The sequence below is a fragment of the Haliotis asinina genome, chromosome 6 (assembly GCF_037392515.1).
Source record: "Haliotis asinina isolate JCU_RB_2024 chromosome 6, JCU_Hal_asi_v2, whole genome shotgun sequence".
In the NCBI taxonomy this organism is placed as follows: domain Eukaryota; kingdom Metazoa; phylum Mollusca; class Gastropoda; order Lepetellida; family Haliotidae; genus Haliotis; species Haliotis asinina.
Window position 1 is genome coordinate 19,237,164 of NC_090285.1, and position 21,899 is coordinate 19,259,062.

General features: G+C 39.5%; 1 protein-coding gene across 1 annotated transcript in view; it reads left to right on the forward strand.

The window, feature by feature from the left end:
* The first annotated feature begins 1,384 nt into the window (after positions 1-1,384).
* Positions 1,385-21,899, forward strand: part of LOC137286117 (zinc finger C3H1 domain-containing protein-like) — a 104,352-nt gene continuing 83,837 nt past the window's right edge. Inside the window, exons 1-20 of the mRNA XM_067817777.1 lie at positions 1,385-1,925; positions 2,624-2,964; positions 3,281-3,536; positions 5,289-5,479; positions 6,350-6,464; positions 7,366-7,442; positions 7,919-8,287; positions 9,273-9,413; positions 10,016-10,156; positions 10,973-11,079; positions 12,629-12,803; positions 13,590-13,766; positions 14,041-14,511; positions 15,434-15,535; positions 16,004-16,116; positions 16,587-16,718; positions 20,698-20,816; positions 21,094-21,195; positions 21,311-21,421; positions 21,524-21,698. Of these exons, the coding sequence (XP_067673878.1) occupies positions 1,499-1,925; positions 2,624-2,964; positions 3,281-3,536; positions 5,289-5,479; positions 6,350-6,464; positions 7,366-7,442; positions 7,919-8,287; positions 9,273-9,413; positions 10,016-10,156; positions 10,973-11,079; positions 12,629-12,803; positions 13,590-13,766; positions 14,041-14,511; positions 15,434-15,535; positions 16,004-16,116; positions 16,587-16,718; positions 20,698-20,816; positions 21,094-21,195; positions 21,311-21,421; positions 21,524-21,698 (3,842 nt within the window). The 5' untranslated portion in view covers positions 1,385-1,498. The remainder of the gene's footprint in view (positions 1,926-2,623; positions 2,965-3,280; positions 3,537-5,288; positions 5,480-6,349; positions 6,465-7,365; positions 7,443-7,918; positions 8,288-9,272; positions 9,414-10,015; positions 10,157-10,972; positions 11,080-12,628; positions 12,804-13,589; positions 13,767-14,040; positions 14,512-15,433; positions 15,536-16,003; positions 16,117-16,586; positions 16,719-20,697; positions 20,817-21,093; positions 21,196-21,310; positions 21,422-21,523; positions 21,699-21,899) is intronic.

The window sequence follows — 21,899 nt, forward strand, 5'->3', positions numbered from 1 at the left end:
ATTCGAACAACAACAACAACAACAACAACAACAACAGCAGCAGCAAGAACAACAACAACAACTGCTTGCTGTTTCTTTTTTGACTGGTTGCGATATAGCTGGATGACAGGTGTTCGAAAATCTGTACGATAATTTATAAAAATAGATGTGTAGACTTTTGCAATTTGAACGAAATTATTTTCTTTTCATTTCATTGAGTGAATACACACATAAAAACAAAATACGATTGCAAAAGTCTACATTTCTATTTTTGAAAAATCATCGTTCAAACAGAGATTCGAACCCCTGTGGCTGAAATACTGTCGATGTGACTATAAACTTTTAACTCACCCATTCTTCAACCATTTTTACACACATTTTATCTGGTTCAAATTTAAAAAAAAACATCACATGATTACTGATGAAAAAAATCAAAGTACAATAACGTTTGCATATACATCATTGACTCCACGTATCAAATATGTTTTACCGTTTTGTGGAGGCACGTGGAATGCACGAACTTATCGCAGTAATGATAGCCACAGACAGCGTTGTACTGTTTGGCCGAATGTTTTTAAAAAAGTAACATTTCAAAAGCCTATCAGAATTCGAACCAAGAAAGTTTTTAGAAGCGAGGGCGTGCTTTTGTGCCAGTATATTCTGTTAGAGTTCTGGTGACATGCACTGCCGAGTTTTAATGATTTGTATGTTAAGTACTACAACGTGGAACGTTGTTTCAATTATTAACATAACAGCTGTACACCTTAATAGACGCTCGGGTAAAGCAACCGGGTCGACCGAATCAATTTGATGTGTAACGATACGATTCCGGTCGAGCCAGGATTCCGTGAATTTCCAAATTTCACATTCGTCATGATAATGATCCTTGATTTGCACTCATCAATATTCCAGCTATATGGCGGCGGTCTGAAAAGTCTGGAGCAGACAATCCAGTGATCAACGGCATGAACATGGATCTTCGCAGTTGGGATACGATGACATAACCTGCAGCCCTAATCCTGTGGCTGATCTCGTTAGTCGCCTCTTACGATAAACATGGGTCGCTGAAGATCAGTTCTGACCCAAATCTTCACGGATCGGATGAAAAGGAAGAACCCATACGGCGCATTTAGTTGTCAATGTTGCCAGCTGTTGATAGGTCACGAGTTGATTGAACCAAACAGGTCTGTGCGTGCGCTCGTTATCATCAGCACGACATGACAAATTTCATCACCACATTAGGAAAACTGTAACATAAATCTGTTCTTTGTACTTGCTTTGAAAACGGGTAATATTTTATTGTAAAAAGGAAACCGAGACTGTCTCTATCGTGTAGATCCTGGTTGAAAGAAACTATATTATAGGGCACATAATAACTCGTCACCGTCCTGAGCACATTTATTTGGAGTTACCCCCCTTGATGCGCCATTCGACAAAAATGGCGACGCATTTAACGGGAGGGGTATTCCTGAGGTTTTGGCTGTGAAGTTTACTTGAAGGCAATCATCTATGTTTAAGAATGAGTGAAATAGACGTAGATGCTAGTTCTACGAAGGAAGAGGGAGAATTATCTGATGAGGAGGAATATGATGACTCTAGACGTGAACGAAATTTTGACAGAAAAACTAGACCTTTAGAACCTCCTAGAAGGGACAGGCATAGAAGTCCACCATCTTGGTCAAGATGCACAAGACATCCCGACGAGATAGACTACCGTTACAGAAAAGCGAGAGAAGAAGGGGGATTTTGGGCACCGCCAGTTGGTTTGTGCCCACCACCACCACCTCGCCCCCCAATTCATTTTTTTGACAGTTTACCCCCGAGACCTCATGCTCCATTGCTGACAAGCCCCCGTGGTATGAGGATTCACCCCTTAGATTATGGAAGAGACAGGCCGGTTCATCGTACAGAAGATTTTAGGGACTCCTACCCTTCATCATATCAATGTATCCAACACAGATTTCTCACTTTAAAGGTTTCATTTTTTTAAACCATTCATCGTAGACTGCTTGCTCATGCATATCTGTGTGCCAGACAGGCTCCTAGATAAGCAACATAGCGTTCACTAACACGAACAACGTTCCTGTTAGTGAATCCTATGTAACTTGGCTAACAGTCTCCACATTTAATTTACTGGTCTTTTTTTCTTTAAAATGTCTGATGCCACAAATGGTAATACCCCAGTACTGAAATGATGTCCTGTAATTTGAGGTCAGGACCCAGTAATCATGACATACTGATTATCATATTGTCAGAGTACACTGACATGAATTCAGCCAAGTCAGCTTTTTTGTAATTGGAACATTTGTTAAAATGATACTGCCTGCACTTGTAAACATGAATATTTAGCTTTCAAATCTTATATGCTGTTCTTGGCAGTTGAGCACTGGTTGGGTAGATAATACTTTGTGTAGCTGTTGAACATGTAAAAAGGGCATAAGTAGTTATCAAGTATCAGTAGTCACAGGAACAGTACTTGTGGAACAGATTAAATCTGAGATTTTTTATAAAATCTAACATTACATGTTGTTTATCAAGTTTATGTGCAAAATGCTTTTGTTTATGTTTGCAAATACAATTTGCAAAATAACCCTTTGTTTTATGTAGCTGTTTGTGTCACAAATTATCCTTAAGAATAACTCAGTCAGGAAACACTGGAGATTCAATATTCGCCATGGACCAGAAAAAAATAATAGAAGAAACCAGGATTCTGATGAGGGAAACTTTGAGGAGCTGTTAGAGAAATATCGAACGATACAGAAACAGCTTGAAAACCTTGAAGAAGAGGAAGGGGAGACAACTGGTGCCAGTTCTCCTACTGCAGGCTCAGAGAAACTGAAGGAGCAGAGTGTCAAGGATGGCAAAACAGGGGAAGGGCCAGCAAAGAACAATGACCAGTCTGGAGAGTTTGTTGTTATTGATAGCTCTCCTGATAAGGTTGAGAAGAAAAATGATAGCGTTGAAAGTACAGGGAAAAAAGATGAGGTATGTATTTGTTGAATTTTTAATAGATGTATGTTCAAGGTGCATGAACCTAAACAAAAACAAAAATTCCTGACACCTTGTTTGACAAGGGGGAATCTGGACATGGATGATCTGTTATCTCCCTTGCTTCAGAAAGATGCTTGAAAATGTTTCCCAACATATGCTCATTTGTCATGTTGTTTATAAGAAAATCAATAACCAGTTAAAAGTTTACCTTCGTCTTTTCATATTTCATATTCGTCACTTAATGATTTATTTGTCTGAAATAAGATATGCTTAATTATTACGCTGATGTTGATTGAATATAATTTGACAGAATGATGATGAGGAGGAATTGGATTTAGATGAGTTGAGGAAGATTGCACTAGCTTCAACTGGAGGTCGTGCCAGCAAGACGGCTGGTAAAACAGAACCCACAAAAACATTGGTGTCAAATGGGAATCTAGCCAAGAAGGTTAGCCCCAAGTCATCAGGAAGTAGGAACTCAAAAAGTCAGAGGTCCAGAGATCCACCCAGAAGACCGATACATTCCAGGTCAAGTGACAGATCAGATCGAAGACGAACCTTGTCTGGTAATTATTTCTTCATGTGTCATCTTTCCGAGGACTCCATAGATACATTGTTAGTTTACTTTTGACTAAACTGCCCAGATAGATCGCTAATATCAATACTGCCTGATGTATGATGATTGAAAGTGAATATTTTGGGTTGGAAGCCGACAGTCACATTCTCTTGCCTCAGAGGATACTCCTGTCATGGTTTCCTGCATAACCTCGGTTCTGATACGGCCCTTCATGGTGTGAGTGGTGTTTCAAAAGTGATCATTCACAAAGCCTCAGTAGTTTCAGTATGCTTTGGGAAAACTAGAACCTTTTCCCCATCAAGATGTGCAAGCATTTCATCTAGACGGAACCCAGTGATGTAATCATGCGTCAGTGTGCCTCCACCACCCTTGTTGACAATGGACCAGCTTGCCGTTTAATGTCTTATGTGTTACATCAACAAAAAAATCTATTCGATTGATTCCTGCACTCTCTATTGCACTATATTCTGCTTTTCAGTTAAACCTGTGAAATTCCTGGGATAGAATAGGCCTTCAGCAACCCATGCTTGCTATAAAAAGCGACTATGCTTGTCGTAAGAGGCGACTAACGGGATCAGGTGGTCAGACTTGCTGACTTGGTTGACACATGACATCGGTTCCAAATTGTGCAGATCAATGCTCATGTTGTTGATCACTGGATTGTTTGGTCCAGACTCGATTATTCACAGACAGCTGCCATATAGCTGGAATATTGCTGAGTGCGGCGTAAAACTAAACTTACTTACTCACTCACTCACTCACTTAACATGAAATACGGAATCTATCCTTTGCACGTTGATCAACTAATTTCATGGCTGCCGCCATATTGGATCTGAGTCAGTGTAACACGTGATTGGATTGAATAGAAAGAAAGGAGATAAATCCTTTTGCGACTTTTGGCAGTTTTTATTAGGAACGAGAAATTTGGCAGTATTAGAACAGTGGTTATGTTGGAATATATGACAGGGGTAACCTGTGTGGGAAGAGAATGTCACAGTCATTGCTTTATGAATTCTTTGTTTGCCATGGGAGTGGGGCAGACTTGTGGTTACAGTGTTCTCTTGTTGCGGTCAGAGTATGGGAAGTCACATCAGGTAACCTTTGAGATTGACCAATGAGAACACAAACTTACCAAATTGCGAAAGTGCACTTTCACACATACCTTTTGAACTTTTTATTATTATATATTATTATACCTTATTTGAACTTTTTTAGCTAATGGTAACCATGTCAACAGAAACCCCAAAGCGTATATACTGCAGGTCAACTATGTTATATGCAGATTTTTGTTTGTGGAGAGATCTGTGTGAGTGGCCTGGATATTTTGAAAGTCCCTCCGATTACTAATTAGTAGCCGTTGGCTGATTGGTTAAACCTATTTAACCGTCTCGCGTTTGATTGGACAGTGATTGGTCACTCAAAGGTTACCTGATGCGACCTTCTACTAGGTTTTGTTAGACTCAGTGGTGGAGTGTAACGAAATACACTGAGACTAAGTTTACTTAGACTGCTCTTGTTGAGGCTTGGGTTTGATTCCTCACATAGGTACAACGTATGAACCTGGAAAAGTACTAGAACCTCTGCTTTACTGGAACAAGTTACCCAAATATAACATGTATTACATTGGACTACTTTTTAAAATGGCATTGTGTATTTGAGTTTTCAGTGATAGGTAACTAAAATATTTTTTAAGGGAAATTTCTCACCAATCATCAACCCAGACATTCACTTCTTGATACAGGAAAAGACAGTCAGACATCGAGGTCTCCAAGAAAAGTTCAACAAAGGCGATCCAAGAGTAACGACAGAAAGAAGACACTGCCTAAAAAGGACAGTGAGTTTGAAAAACAAGAAATTGAACGTATCCTGTCTCTTTCGGATACTGATGAGAAGATTGCTCGATTCCTTCAGCTGATTAACCACAGGAGCAAGGTGAGAGAATGTGCTGAAACCCATGACCTAAGTTTGGATTTTTATCTTGGACCTGCTATTAAAGTATCAAACAAATTGAAAAGTATTTCTCTTAAGAAATGGGTGAGAAACAGTGATTATGCATTTTCACTGAAACCTGTCTGAAATTCAGGTTTAGAAAATGTGCTAGATTAGACAGTGACGATCATTTTCCAACATGGCTGCCATTTATGCTAGTATGACTTAGCTGGCCTAACCATTGTGACACAAAAAGTGACTGACGAGTCAATAAAACCAATGCTTCTTTATTTACTCTCACACTTATCACTTACTTGAAAACAGTTAGTGCAATCCAGCAATGTTTATAAGTCACTACTTTCTAATTATCTAGCATGCTGTTATGAGAGCATAGTAACTGGCAAAGCAGGCAAGTGGGATGCACCAAAGTATCTGACCTTGTCTAGATATACTGTACTCTGAAGTGTTTCAAGTTGGGGGTCATCTAAAAATGTTTATATTTTTAAAAAAAGTCTTTAATCCTAGCAATGACATGCAGGCCTGTGCTGAAAAATTGTGCAGGAATACAGAATAGACAGGTGCTGAATTAGACACTGTTTTAATGATCATATCATTGTGCAATGGCGGGACCAAAATGTTATGCCGGTATTGTCAGTTTGCCACATTAGACTGGTGCTGGTGTTGGCAAGTTTCAGTGTATTAGAAACATAAACAACATATGTTTGGATAGTTTAATAAATATCCTCCTTCCAGACTTGCCAGCAGATGATTCTAGCGTATAATATCATACAGAGATACCATTTTCCCTCATTATCTGTGACACAGTTGTGATGTTATAACCACCTGTGAAAATGTGATGCCATTGTTATGCAGGTTAAGGTCAAGGCTACAGGAAGTAAGTCCGTGGACGCCAAGGCCAACAGTGTTCAGCTGCAAGACAACTATGAGGAGGTGGAGATGGAGATTGACAGCAGCGAGGAGTCAAACAGTGAGTAATGGCAGTCAGATGACTGAGGCTTCATGTCCTTGTTGCCACACATCCATGAATATCCATGTTGCATTCCATTTGCATAGATCAATGCTCTTGCTGTTGATCACTGGATTGTCTGGTCAAGGCATGATAAGTTACAGACAGCCTCCATACCCTGTCTGTCTTGAATATTGCTGAGTGCAGTGTAAAACTAAACTCACTCACTTAATGCAATATTTCACTCTGAAGAAAAGTGTTCCATTGAAGGATCTGATGAATGTTTTTCTTTATCCCAGAATTGACCTAATGATAGTTCTGGGGTCTGTCTACAATGTCTGTGAAAATGGGGTTTACTGTCTATTTGTGAGTCCTGCCAACAACAAACCAACCAACCAACCAACAAAGCTTTCACTGGCACTCATAAACCATTGAAAACCATGAGGTTATGAGGGGTAATTAGGGTCCTCGTGTGATAACTATATATGGCAGACAGTAAGTACCTGTGCAGACTTATACTCTGTGGATGTGATCTTCCTTATTTGTGAGACAACAGTCATTAAATGAAGAAGATTATGTAGGGGCTATACACCGGTAAACTGTATATCTTATAACATGGCTGCTGTTAAATAGGTTTTAATGCTTCAAAAGCTTCACATATTTAAATCCAAATGGACTACTTTGATACAGAAATAATGTGAAATAAATGCCATTTATACCCTTCGCCTCATCACTTAGATTGATGCTCTTGATATTAATCATTGGATTGTTTGGTCCAGACTCGATTATTCACAGCGTTGTCATACAGCTGGAATATTGTTGAGTGTGACGATAAAACAAACAAAATAACACAAGGAAAAAACACAAATAGTACAAGTACTTGTTTCTGTCATACTGTTATAAATCTTTCTGGATGTTTCAGTGGCCAACATGGAGGGTGGAGTTGGGTTGGAAGAGTTCCAGTCGGATCCAGACTTTCATATTGCAATGAAACCAGTGGTGAGTTCATTACCTATGAAGGATTGATCTTCAGTAACCCATGTTTGTTGTGAGAGATCACTGACTGACTTCCTTAAGACATCTCAATTGCATCTATTAATGCTCATGCTGTTGATCACTGGATTGTCTGTTCCAGACTAAGTTTATTAAGACTGCTGCCATATCAGTCCATCAACTGATCAAACAGGCAATCAACCAACCAGTGTTACAGCTGAATGTTGGTTGTGCCATGTTTCACTGTATAGTAATGTGCTATTTTTCCTTATCCTGATTCATGCTCATTATTTGTGTTGGGATTAGAATCTAGTATTACTGACAAATGTAATTAGGATACATAAGTCTTAAGAAATATCTTTTACTGCTTTTGAATGGAATATTTCACATGATTTCACAATGCTTGTTGCCTATCAATAAAACACTATTAAGGCCAGATAACACTAGTAAACACTTTCTTTCAAAGGCATGTCTTATTCCAGACATTGGAACTGCCAGATCCTACCTTACTTCCTCCATTCTATGGACAGTTTCCTCAGCAGTGGCTACCTCAGACTCAGGAGGTCCCGTACATGGTCCGCCCACCCCCACCTCCTCTTCTTGCTATGGGCCCAGTCCCTCCCCCTCCTCTGCCTGCTGACCCACCCCCTCCTGTGCCCCCACCTCCAGAAGCCCCTCCCCTCCCTGAAGGTCCTCCTCCTCCTCCTGAAGATGAGACAGCAAATCATCCTCCACCTCCACCTCCACCAGTTGCGGAGGCAGAGGAAGAGGGAGATGAAGCAGCACTGTTGCGAGCTGAGTTGTTGAAGTCATTGGCGATGAAGAAAAAGCAAGCTCCTGTTGAGCCCCAGGTATAGGTCATCATTATGTGATGTCATTACTGACCAGCAAGGATATGTTGAACGCCTTCCTGACAGTTGGCCTGTATTAACATGTATGATTGCTTCCACTGGCGATTGTCATTGTGAGTGAAGGGACCCAAGTGTAGTGTAAGTGAAGGGACCCAAGTGGAGTGTAAGTGAAGGGACCCAAGTGGAGTGTAAGTGAAGGGACCCAAGTGGAGTGTAAGTGAAGGGACCCAAGTGCAGTGTAAGTGAAGGGACCCAAGTGTAGTGTAAGTGAAGGGACCTAAGTGTAGTGTAAGTGAAGGGACCCAAGTGCAGTGTGTTACTGACTTGCTACACCGACCATATGAGCAAGGTGTGCAGCTACGTGCAGAATCAATTTCATCATCATGCACTGCACATGTACTAGTCTACGTCTGCTCTACCTTTCACAAACCAAATGGGTTTGTTTATTGCCATGCACAGCATACATCTTGTAAACACTTTTTCTGCCTGGGTCAAGCTTATCCTTGTTTGCCAGTAGAAAGTCTTCTTTTTTTCAACATCTCTGTCAAATATAGAGTTATATATTTCAGTCTTTTACTTCGTTCAAGAAGGTCCAGGTAGAATATTGGCCTTCAAGTTACCCATGCTTGTTGTAAGAGGCGACTAGAGGGATCGGGTGGTCAGACTTGCACATGTCATCAGTTCCCATTTTTGCAGATCGATGCTCATGTTGTTGATCACTAGATTGTCTGGTCCAGACTCGATTATTTACAGACTGCCACCATATAGCTGGAATGTTGCTGAGTGCGGCGTAAAACTAAACTCACTCACTCACTCACTCACTCACTCACTCACCCACCCACCCACTTACCCACCCACCCACTTTCATGTCTGACTCTGAAAGAGTAATTAACGTAATCATGCATATTTGGAACTGATTACAGTGCTTATCAAAACATACCTGATCCTATGATCATACAATGTGGATAATTTCTGATTGTTTCAGGTACCAACTCCTCCTGTGAAACCAGCCAGTAATGAAGCATCGCCGTCCACTTCTCGCAGCCAGTCTCCATCTCTTCAAGTCCTCACCACACACAAGACCAACAAACCAGCGAAGAAACAAGCACCATCCATTTTCACTCCTGTAAGGTCCAAATTCCTAGTGTATAGTGGTAGCCTAGACGTTATCTGTGTCGCATCATGGTACTGTTGATCTGTTCCCAGTCATTATCATACAAGAAGTTGGGTAAAACTGTTCATTGAAATCCTCCAGTATTTATTCAGTCCCGTGCTTGGGTATTTTATGGGATGTGTTAATCACCCTTGCTGTGTTCACACCTGATAGTTGGTTCACTTAGTACTGTGGAGCTCACCCATCTCACCTACACAAGAGATAGTCTCTTGTACATGTTATATATCTGACTGTTAGGTGCAGAAGTGTTCCTTATTTATGTCAGGATTCATTGATAGTTTGCTTGCATTCATCATACAGTGGAACTGTCAAAACCAGCATCTTTCCAATTCGGCAAGTTGTCGACGCTGGCATAAAATCTGGGTTCCATTCATGACTTGTACATTTATCATCAGTTCTACAATCAGACACCTTGACTTAACCGGATTGTTTCTTCAGCCCCAATGAGTGCTGATTTAGACAGCTTCCACTGTATTTGGTTTCAAATCTGACATTTTGTCTGAAAGTAACATCAAACCTGACTGTGGCTTCAATTATATTTTTTCCTCCTCCAGCTTCCTGTACATAAGCCAGTGGTGATTCCTCTAGAAAACTCATCAGATGAAGACGAAACTCCATCACCTGTCCGAATAAACCCCATGTCCTTTCTGGGAGATCTGGACAGTTTCCTCAAGGCTGCTCGCAAGTCAGTGGAGGTGAGACTTCAGTGTTCATTGAGCAGAGGATAAGAATGTAAGGTTAACAAAGTTTTATGTGATGCACGTTGAACAGTTTGTAATGGCTGTTCAATGTCAACAGTATTTGGATCAGGACACCGTTGTTTGGATTGACCCAGTCTCTCAATCCAGTGAGCCTCTAAGCTGTTGAAGTATTTATCATGGCAACAGTCTCTGTTGCTGTACCTGAAGAGAGTGAGTCAGTAAAGTTTTACACTGCACTCAGCAATGTTTCAGTTATATGGCAGTGGCCTGTAAATAATTGAGTCTGGTCCTGACAATCCAGTGATCAAGAGCATGAGCATCAATCGAGGCAGTTGGGATACGATGACAGTCAGCAAGGCTGACCCCAAGATCTCGTCAGTTGCCTTACAACAAGCATAGGTTACTAAACATCAATTCTAACTGAGATCATGAGTTGATACTTACACGAGTTGACATATCTGATGGTGTGTTGGCATGACCTGAAAGCCTGGTTTGTTTCTTGTGCTTGTGCTTGTAAGCCACCAGTTGATTAGGCTTTGATTTTGATTAAGATATTTTATGAGTTAAACTTAAACATTGTGTGGAAAAGATTAATGAAGATTAATCTGTAAAATATCTTGGTCATATATAACAAGTTCTTTATGCCACTAAAAGATATCTAACTTTGGTTGTTTGCTCACCCTTGTGACATGGCTGTACCGATGCTGACTAGATTCACCATCTCATTCATGGTTTACACGGTGAAGGAACTAGTAAGTATACAATTTGTCCAGTGTTTCCGATTCTGAACGACCTCATGGCTGTTTCCAGGAGAATGATGGCAAGGCTAACAGAGACAAGCCCCAGGAAACAAAGATGCAGCAGGTGATGAAGATCCAGGAGATTCAGCAGTGTGAGGCCAGTCTCACCCGTCAGAGGTACATATTTTATTCCATTCGTTAAGAAAGGTATTGGCAAACAAGCTTAACTGGCTTATATTAATGCTGCTCTGTGATACATGTGATTGTTCACATTTATACATAATGTTGTACATTAAGTAATGTAGTTTATAACAAACTATCTCTGGAGAATATCAAACTTATTTTCTTGTTTGATCTTTGGAAATACTCCTGGAATTTACTTGGTCCGAGGCTGCTATTTCACCCAGAGTGATGTAGGTGATATATAGTTCATTGCATAGGGGCAGTGAAGATGAGAGGCTTCAGAGTAACCATTTTGCTATCTTAGAAAGGGTAGGACAGTGGTAAGTTGGCACACTGAAGATCTGTGTTCCATTAGAGAGACATTGTAGATGTACAGCTGTATAGCCTGGTAGAGTGGGGAAAATATTGGTCCATGAATATCATTGTTAATATATCATGAATTGTGTAAGAACAGGCTCATGAGTAACGAGTTACCTGGCCTCCTATCATGATTCAAGAGAAAAAATAAGTTCCAAGTATTGTTTATTAGATTCGCCGACATCTGTTCCCTTGCATGAGGGCTTGAATCTATCTTCCAGTTCCCCCTGACAATTTGATAAATTGTTCAATTCATCTTTGATATGGGACATAATATCTTGAAAACTATTTGACTCGTCTGTTGATGTTTGCTTGCAGAAATAGAGCTAAGACTGATGTGTCACTCTTATAATGTCAAAGAATTAGGTTTAGGTCACAAACTGAAGACTTTACTGAGTATATATATGATCTATATTAAGTTATTCTCAAATATATTTCTTTCCTAAAAATACCTATTCACCCAAACTCTGACGCTCAGCTTACCAGTGATCACTTTTCATTGTACATGTTTCAGCTTGGGTGATCAAACAACATTAAACAAAGGGGATTATTTAATTGTAGCTTGGGTTTTGTCTTTTTCAAACTGGGTTAAACATAAAGTGCTTGATGCTCAAGTCCGGAGTTGAATAATGGGATAAGTCACATTTGCATTGAGTGAATTAAGCATGTTGTGCTTTTTCATTTCTGACGATGGATCTATTTGATATTGCCTTGTCCTGATGTCACTATTGAGAGTCATGTCCATGTAGTTACAGAAGAATGAGGACTATTTTCATGGCTGTACAACTTCTTTATTCTGTATAGGCGATGTTTTGATATAGATTCTAAACTGATGAAAATATCCCAGCTATATGCCAGTGGTTTGTAAATAATCAAGACTGGAACAGACAATCCAGTGATCAGTGTCATGAGAATTGTTCTATGCTGTTGGGATACGATGATAGATCCCAGTGTTGTCAGGCAAGTGGTGACAATGACATTAGAGAGAATCTGTGTCGAAACATCACATGTGCAGAATTAAGGAGTTGTATATTCATAAAAAGAGCCGTTATCATTCCTCTACTCAACTTCAAAGTAGTTCATGAAGTTGATGATTTTGTTTTTTGTCCATGCTTTTATGAACAGTCAGTAAACAAATTCACTGCAAGTTTGAGAGAGTTTTCCAAGTGCCTCTGTTCTTTTGCAGACAAGCCATAGTAAAGGATCAGACCAACCTCAAGATGCTGATCACAAGGGCTTCCAAGTATCTGCAGAGTGCACGACTAGCTGAGGTCAAAGTTGAACAGCTGAAAGAGCAGCTGACAGCTGCGGAGAAAGTTGTTGTGGCAAATAAACAACAGCTGGAGAAGACAAAGTCTCAGGTTGGTGCATGTTTGAAAAACACTAAATATGATGTGTATTACGTGGTCAGTGCCCAGTCATTTGTAAGAGCAACACTTGTTAGACAAGAGCTGCAGTGTCATAGCCTCATAGTTAAAGCAGTTCAGACTGCAACAACAGCCCCTGTACAGAAACCTGAATCTCTGAAAGCCTTTTTCAGACAATACCCGTGGAGATCCAGGTTTAAATTTGTCTTCAGTAAACCATGCTTGTAAGAGAAAGCTAATGGGATCAGGTGGTCAGGCTCACTAAAGCTGACACGTGTCGTCATATCCCAGTGGCACAGATTGATGCTTATGCTGTTAATCACTGAATTGTCTGGTCCAGACTTGGTTAATTACAGACCTCTACCATATAGCTGGAATTTTGCTGAGTGCTATGTTAAACAACAAACCAAACAGCAATCTTTTCAGTCAAAGAAATGTTTGTTCAGAACTCACAAATCAAGCAGAAAGTAGACATAAAATTTAACAGCACAGACCTGTTTTGAAGACAAAGTTAGGTTCTCATGTAGGTGCCATGTTTGAAACCTATATTTCTGTTCCATGTAATGTTTTAAAACTGTTAAATGCAGAAAATACATTTTATTCATTACGTTGCAAAATGTAACTTTTATCAAGAATCTCTAGGTGCCACATTGCTAATATAGAAACTACCAAATTGGATTTGACAGCATGCAGCAAAACATTTCTTTTGAAACATCTTGATCCTGTTTTCCCATTCCATGTCTTTGCTCATGGAAAATGTGTATGTTTCTTCTTGAATAGGCTAAAAGTGTAAAGGATCGACTGTTGGATAAAAAACAGAAGTTCAAAGAAGCTGAACAGAATGCAATTAACCTTGGAAAGGCATTTTATGGACCCAGCTATAAACCAAGAGTGGTCACCATGGAAACAGGCGACAAGAAAAAGGGAGATAACCTATCTGTAACTGTTTTCAATGAGGTGAGTTTTTCGATAGACACTGCTGTCTAGTGCTAAGGTCAAGTAGTTTAGACCCATCAGTACACTGACATATTTATGGTTTAGATAGAGAATATATCAGTCTTAGCATTAACTTTGTGTGAAACAAAGAAAGGCTGTGTGTTCTACCTTTCCTTTTTGAAGAAGGGCTATAACAAGTTTGAATTTTTTCAGAGGGCAGAGTCATGTCCTGTCTTGATGATTCTGGTCAGAGGTGTATAAGATGTGTAGATTTAATAACTGGTTGTATTTGTAGATGTCTGTCAAAAAGAAAAAGATGACTACAGCAACAAAAGAAAATGCACCACCAACAAAACTACCTCAGAAGAAACCAGCAGAGTTTATTGCCAAAGAGAAAGAGAGGTTGAAGAAGCTAGAAAAGGAGTATGCCGAAAAGATCCGTCGCCTGAAGGAAGCTCAGGGTATATCTGTAGCCAAGGACCAGGAAACAAAGATCAAGTCTCCTGTTTTAAAGAAGAAAAAAACTGAACATTTGACAGAAGATCTGGAAAAAATACGCCTGGATACTGAAGACATACCTGATATTGTTGACAGCAAACCCAGGAGACGTTCACTGGTTGAATTGAACCCAAGCAATAAACCAAACATACCTTTATCTTCCAGTGAGAAAGATGCTAGAACACTTAATGGTGATAAGGATGACCCACAAAGGCCAGCGTTTGTTATGCCAACGGGACAACAATTAGCCAACCTCCGAAAGCTTCAGGTTGGTACTGCTCTGTGTACTGTGAAGATTGTACTTAATAGGGTTATTGTTGGAATCCCATAGACCAGATTATGATTCTGCACTCAGCACCAGTAGTTGCGGTTTTCAGTAGGATGTTAAATGTTGAAGGCCTATAATTTGGGTTTGATGTAGTGGGGTAGCCTTGTTGTTGAAGTGTTTGCTCATCACGCTGAAGACCTGGGTTTGATTCCCCTCATGGGTACAATGTGTGAAGCCCATTTTGGGGTGTCCCTTGCTGAGATATTGCAGAAATGTGCCAAAAAGTGGAGTAAAACTAACTGTGAACTAAAAGTGGAGTAAAACATGCACTCACTCACTCACTTTGGGTTCATCCCACTTTGAGGTAAAATGTTTATTTTGACAATGCTCTCTTGTGCATATGGTGGAGTGCAAATTCTGCAGGATTGATCACGTATGGTAGGGGAGTGTCAGGAGAGCAACTGTGATGGGGGTCAGTAGCCTAGTGGCAAAAGAGTTTGATTGTCATGCCGCAGACATGGGTTCGAGTTCGCACATGGGTGCAATATGTGGAGCCCATTTTTGGTGTCCCCCACCATGATATTGCTTGAATACTGCAGAAAGTGGCGGAAAACTAAACTCACTCACTCACTGTAAATTGGATGGTTTATATGGATACTGTTTCTTGTAACACTGAGCTGATAATGCTGATGTTTCACGTGTCTCAGGAATGATTAAAGGTAACCTAGCAGTCTGATTGTCCCTGAAGAAACATGCGATCACTTGATTGTCTGCTCCAGGCATCATTATATACAGACTACCGCCATATACCAGGAATATTGATGAGTGTGGCATTTAGTAAGTAACATATGAAAAATCCTTTGGAACAAGAATTCACTGATTCAGTGTATGTTATAAACTAAATATCCTGTGTGATTGTCAGAATGAGAAGATGGAGAGGATCCTGAAAATCCAGAAATCCACAACAACCAGTTGGTGCCGACGTGTTGGAGCATACACATCACTGATGGCCCAAATGAAGGAGGTAGGTCAAAGACTGCTATATCAGTATTGTGTTAATGAAAGTGACAGTTGTGAAAAGATTGTATGTTTCGAATTGCTTAAAATATCAACCAACATAAAATTCTTAAATTAGAGAAACAAAAATGACATGAAGTTGACAGTAAGGTGGTTGTCTCGGGACAGTTTTTGTTTTAAAAATGTGATTAATGTTTGCTTTAGAAATTAGATGATAGCTTTTGTTCTGTGAATGAAATACAGCTATGAGGAAAGAGAAGACCCCTTATCTATTTCTAGGTTTATACTGCTTATGTTTTCATGTTTTCATGTTTTCATGTTTTCATGTTTTCATGTTGTAGGCAGGTAATTTATTAAGTAAGAATCTGATGCATACATTTATCTTGACTGGTTTCCAGTGCTCTGTTTTTGGCATTGTTTGGTGCATTTGTGTTTTGGCTATTTTAAATGGCCATTTTGAAATGGTTCATTGTAGATACCAAAGCTGAAGATTTCTAAGAAGGCAAATGCTAAAACAAATGGTGACAACAAGAATAGACAGATTGATCTCACCTACAAGAGTCCCCTCCTGTCTTTCAAAGCATACAGGTGAGAGGCTGTCACTGTAATGATGGGTTCCTGCTGATAGATTTCTGGTTTCTTGACTCCAGTGGAAGAATTTGGTTCCCAAGACTGATACTTATCAGTTATAATTCGGTAGGGGCTGGAGGGTAGCCTAGTGGTTAAAGTGTTCACTTGTCACGCCAGAGACCCAGGTTCGATTCCCCATGTGTACAATGCATGAAGCCCATTTGTGATGTCATTTGCCGGGATGTTGCTTAAATATTGCTTAAAGTAATGTGAAACTAAACTCATTCACTCACCCATTCCAGGCAGTTGTGTTCTATAACAGACAGAATGTGATTAACAAAGAAGCTTGATACTTGGTATGACTGTGAATATGATGTATTTAATGAAGTAAAGTCACATAGCAACACCTAAAGCGGTTTTCATTTTCTGAAAAATCTGACAAAACCATATACTCCTTACAGCTTGATTGATTGTTGTTTTGTCACCAGATTCAGTCCTTACTACAGAACCAAATCCAACAAAACCATATCATCCATCACCTATTCCAACAAAATCAACCCAAAGAAAATCTTATGTACTTACGACCTCCATGGCCGGTGCAATGATGAAAAATGTACTGGGTAAGTATTGTGTGTCTGACCATACTGGTTTCTTTGCCTGAATTGTGTGGCAATTGAAGTTATTGGATGTCATAAATACACTATGCATACTGGATGTCATGAGTACATCATGCATAATGGATGTCATGCATACTGTATTTCATGAATACAGCATGCATGCTGGATGTCATTAATGCTGGATGTCATGAATACAGCATACAGACTGTATGTCATGAATACAGCTTGCATACCGGATGTCATGAATACAGCATGCATACTGGGTGTCATGAATACAGCTTGCATACTGGATGCCATTAATACACAATGCACACCGGATGTCATGAATACAGCATGCTTATTGGATGTCATGAATACAGCATGCATACAGAATCTCATGAATACAGCATGCATACAGAATCTCATGAATACAGCATGCATACTGGATGTCGTTAATGCTGGATGTCATAAATACAGCATACGGACTGTATGTCATGAAAACAGCATGCATACTGGATGTCGTTAAAGGGGCACTGATGCGGAGTGAAAAATGTTTCTCGTCAACGGTCTAATTACGAAATCAAACTGCAAATTGGTCAGCGCCCGCTCCCTCAACTGTGACGGACAAAGGGACTGGGCTCCTGTCCATATTAGCAGAATTTCTTCGCCTTAACAATCAGTAGGCCGGATGCCCATCATATGCCATTATTTAAAAATATCCACGGTATTCCTTGTCTGATCGTACCAAAATATCCCAGCAGTGTATTTTTTTCGGATGCTTGGATGGTATATACAGTGACTGATCCAATTTGATCCTATTTAATCATGTCATGTGAACATGTGATGCCTACAGGCACGTAGCAAGCCATTTCAGTCCGAAAGATTGCAAAGCTTTATATTGAGACAGATTTGAGTGTTAGTTCAGCTGTGATGGCAAATATCACATGTAAATTTGGGTAGCTTTGGCAGCTACCCTGGTTTATTATTTATGATAATAAAAACACACGGTTGATTTATTTGAATTCGTAAACTAAAAACGATGACTTTGCCTTTTTTAGAGAAATCTGAAAATCTTCTTACGTAAAAAACCTCCAACTTAGTACACCTATTTACCAAAGTACACATCAAATGCCTATATGTATTTCTTATATAACGAAGTTCCGTTGGTATCCTAAAAAGAGTTTTGGCCCTAAGTGTTTTCAGGCTGCATGCCACACAGAAATCACATCTTCATCCTTGCTGTAACTCGCGTTTGGTGGCGTAAACCTACACGTGTTATTTGTCATCATTCTCTGGATGGTCAGTTAATGAATTTTTAACAGGTATAATTAGTAGTCACACCACCCAGGTTACTCAACAAAGGTTCCCATTTGGCATTTCTCCTGTCTGGAGTAAATACTCAACATTATAAATTAAGGTCTGTAGTGGCAAATGTATTGTATGTTATGTAATATGTGCATGTAAGTATGTTATGTAATATGTGCATGTAAGTGATGCAAAAGGGTTTATCAGCTGAGTTACAAAAACAAACATCGATCAAAGGATTAACCGATAACACACTGATTGATTAATTACTTTTATCTTCTACAGCGGATTTGTCAAAAGACAGTGCGTGTAGATGTACTAATCTGTACTGACTACATCCTGTCGTAAAGTGCGAGTGTAAAAACAACATCCTCCCTTCAAAGAATTAACCACCCTTGCGTTGATTGATTGATTGCTCATTATTGGTTAACTAAATTACTTAGAATGGCGGACATCATACAATTAGTTGCCAGGTGTGCTATCTTGGGTGACCAATGAGAGGTTTATCAGGTTTTCACCAATGTGAAAGACGTGAAACGATGTGTTACTTTTTCGCAAATTAGACTGTTGTAAGACACGACACAAAGCAGGGTTATTTACCAGCTGCAGATGAATGGAATATCGTTCTTTTATGTGGATATTGATGGATACATTCCTGAACAAGGTAGTAACCTGACATTGTTGCTATGAAGTTAGTCTGTTTTACATTCATTTGTTGCATTTTGTTTGAATTTATTTGTTGTAGCATTCAGCAGAATCTATATGACAGAAAACACACACTAGATCGCGTATGTGTGTGAAATAGGATCCACATTGGCAATCTATACAATGTATAAATGTTGCTGTCATGTTAGAAATTTACTATGAGTATTAGCAGACCGTTAATTTTCAAAATCATACAAATATGATAATAAACTAATTAGGGTTATGAGACAAAATACAGAGACGAACATTGGCTTCGTTATTTTTCCATCCTAATAGGGTTTTTTTACCATTTCTACCATTGCCAGATGATTAACCTTCAAAGTGTTTCATTTGTTTTCATAATACATTTGTAATGAAGTAAAAATGACTTCACCTAAGTTGATCTGTCTATAATTAAACTATCAATTGCGCTTACGGACTGCGCAGCAGAAGTCACGAACCAGTCGCGAATCCTGGGATATCATCCGGGTACTCACAGGAGAAAAACAATAACAAAAGTTTACACCAGTCCACAGATATTGCTCCGCATCAGTGCCCCTTTAATGCTGGATGTCATAAATACAGCATACAGACTGTATGTCATGAAAACAGCTTGCATACTGGATGTCATGAATACAGCTTACATACGGGATGTCATGAATACAGCATGCATACTGGATGTCGTTAATGCTGTATGCCATAAATACAGCATACAGACTGTATGTCATGAATACAGCTTGCATATTCGATGTCATGAATACAGCTTACATACTGGATGTCATGAATACTGGATGTCATGAATACAGCATGCATACTGGGTGTCATGAATACAGCATGCATACTGGGTGTCATGAATACAGCATGCATACTGGGTGTCATGAATACAGCATGCATACTGGATGCCATTAATACACAATGCACACCAGATGTCATGAATGCAGCATGCTTATTGGATGTCATGAATACAGCATGCATACATAATCTCATGAATACAGCTTGCATACTGGATGTCATGAATACAGCATGCATACTGGATGTCATGAATACAACATGCATACTGGACATCATGAATACAGCATGCATACTGTATGTCATGAATACAGCATGCATACTGGACATGAATACAGCATGCATACTGGACATCATGAATACAGCATGCATAGTGGGTGTCATGAATACAGCATGCATAGTAGACATAATGAATACAGCATGCGCACTGATGGCATGAATACAGCATGAATACCGGACATCATGAATACAGCATACATACTGATGTCATGAATACAGCATGCTTACCGGACGTCATGAATACTGGACATCATGAATACAGCATGCATACTGATGTCATGAATACAGCATGCATACTGATGTCATGAATACAGCATGCATACTGGATGCCATTAATCACAATGCACACCAGATGTCATGAATACAGCATGCATACTGGACATCATGAATACAGCATGCGTACTGGATGTCATGAATACCATGGGGACATGGTTATTAGATGAACTGGATTGGTATTTGTTAGTATCATTTCAAGCATGCTGTATTTGTTTCCATTAAGGATAATTATTAAACAGGGATGAATATTTCTTGCCAGTTTATTTCAAAATCACCCCAACGAACACAATACTAAGTTTACCAGTGAAAATAGAATTTCCTGATTAGATATCATCTAATTATACTAAATATCATGCACACAACAGTGTTTACATGAAGTGGGTCCTGGAATCTTTGAATCTTTAACTTAGCACTATGACAAAACAGCCTGTCTTTTCTTCCTAAGTGCAGGAATGGTTGTTAGGTGTTAGGTGTTATCTATACTAGTTATTGGATGTTTTGCACAGTATTTTACCTGATAAATGGCATCAGTGAAGAGTATAAGCTGTCAGTGTCAGTATGTGAAGTTTCACATCCAAGGTGGTCCTTGGTATGTTACAGGAAATCATACTTGTTGCTATAAACATGGTGAAATGATCTGTGTATTATCATTGTCTGTTTCTTTGATCAGTCAACATGAGCGAGACTTCAGGTTGTCAGAACGAGAGGTGCTCATGGACTTGGTGTCTTATTGTCCCAAAGTGGCAGGGGTGAAGGACACCAGTTCACAAGACTGTGGCAAGTCTATAGGTAAGTTCACATGCTTGAATCTCATTATGGTTGAGAGCCATAACATTTCTGTCAGTAACTCTGAAGTCATGACATATTAGTACATGTGTTTTAGAGTGTATAGAATGTTTTCCCCCAAGAACATATGTTTGGTAGTTTGATCCTTGTCTGTCCTGAGAAAAGATGCACCATGCTATGCCAACACACACTCCATTCTCCACATTACATAATCCCCACCACATTTCATCCTGAATGGAGGGAGCCTGAGACTTTTATGCTTCTTGTTCTGTTTCTTCAGGTACTTACATAGATAATCTAGTCCGTCAACATGAGGGTCAGATGACGTCCGATCAGTTGTGTCTCCTGCTTGCATCCAAAGTCACAGAAGAAGCCAGCAAAAGTAGGTGTTCCCAACAATTTTAACTCTCATTTGCCAATTAGTCATTTTTTATGGGTCTTTTACCTGCGTTTCATATGTAGCCTAGTAAGCCTTGTAGCTTTTGTTTCTCTTACAGACCGTCCACATACCATGTTTTATGATCCCCGGATATGGAAACCTGTACAAGACCGTCCAGAGGGACATGATACAGTGTCAGAGTTCAAAGGCAAAGGGTCAAGGTCATTAGGTGTGTGTGTTCCTTCAATGTATTGATGTTTTTGGAGTAACAGATATCTCACTGTTATCAAATCCTTCTTTCAATTTACGAATATACTGTTTAAATTTTCAGAATTTCTGAACAACCCAAGTCCCCCTGACCGAGACAACATTTTGTGTGATGAGGACGTACGTTACTATGGTGGCAATAACACTGAAATCCAAACAATGGAAACAGCTGTTTTGGAGAACCCTCAGGATGTTATGTTGTGGTTGAAACTGGCTCAGAGGAAGATGGCATCAGACAAGTGAGTATCTTGTTTGTTACATGTGCATATGGTGTTCTTGAATGTCATGTGTACAAATTATGTTCTTCAATGTCACGTGTACAGATGGTGTTCTTGATTGTCACATATACAGATGGTGTTCTTGAATGTCACATGTAAAAATAGTGTCTTTTTGGTGCCCTTTTGTTGCTATTGGCCACATTCAACATGGTTTTGTTTGTT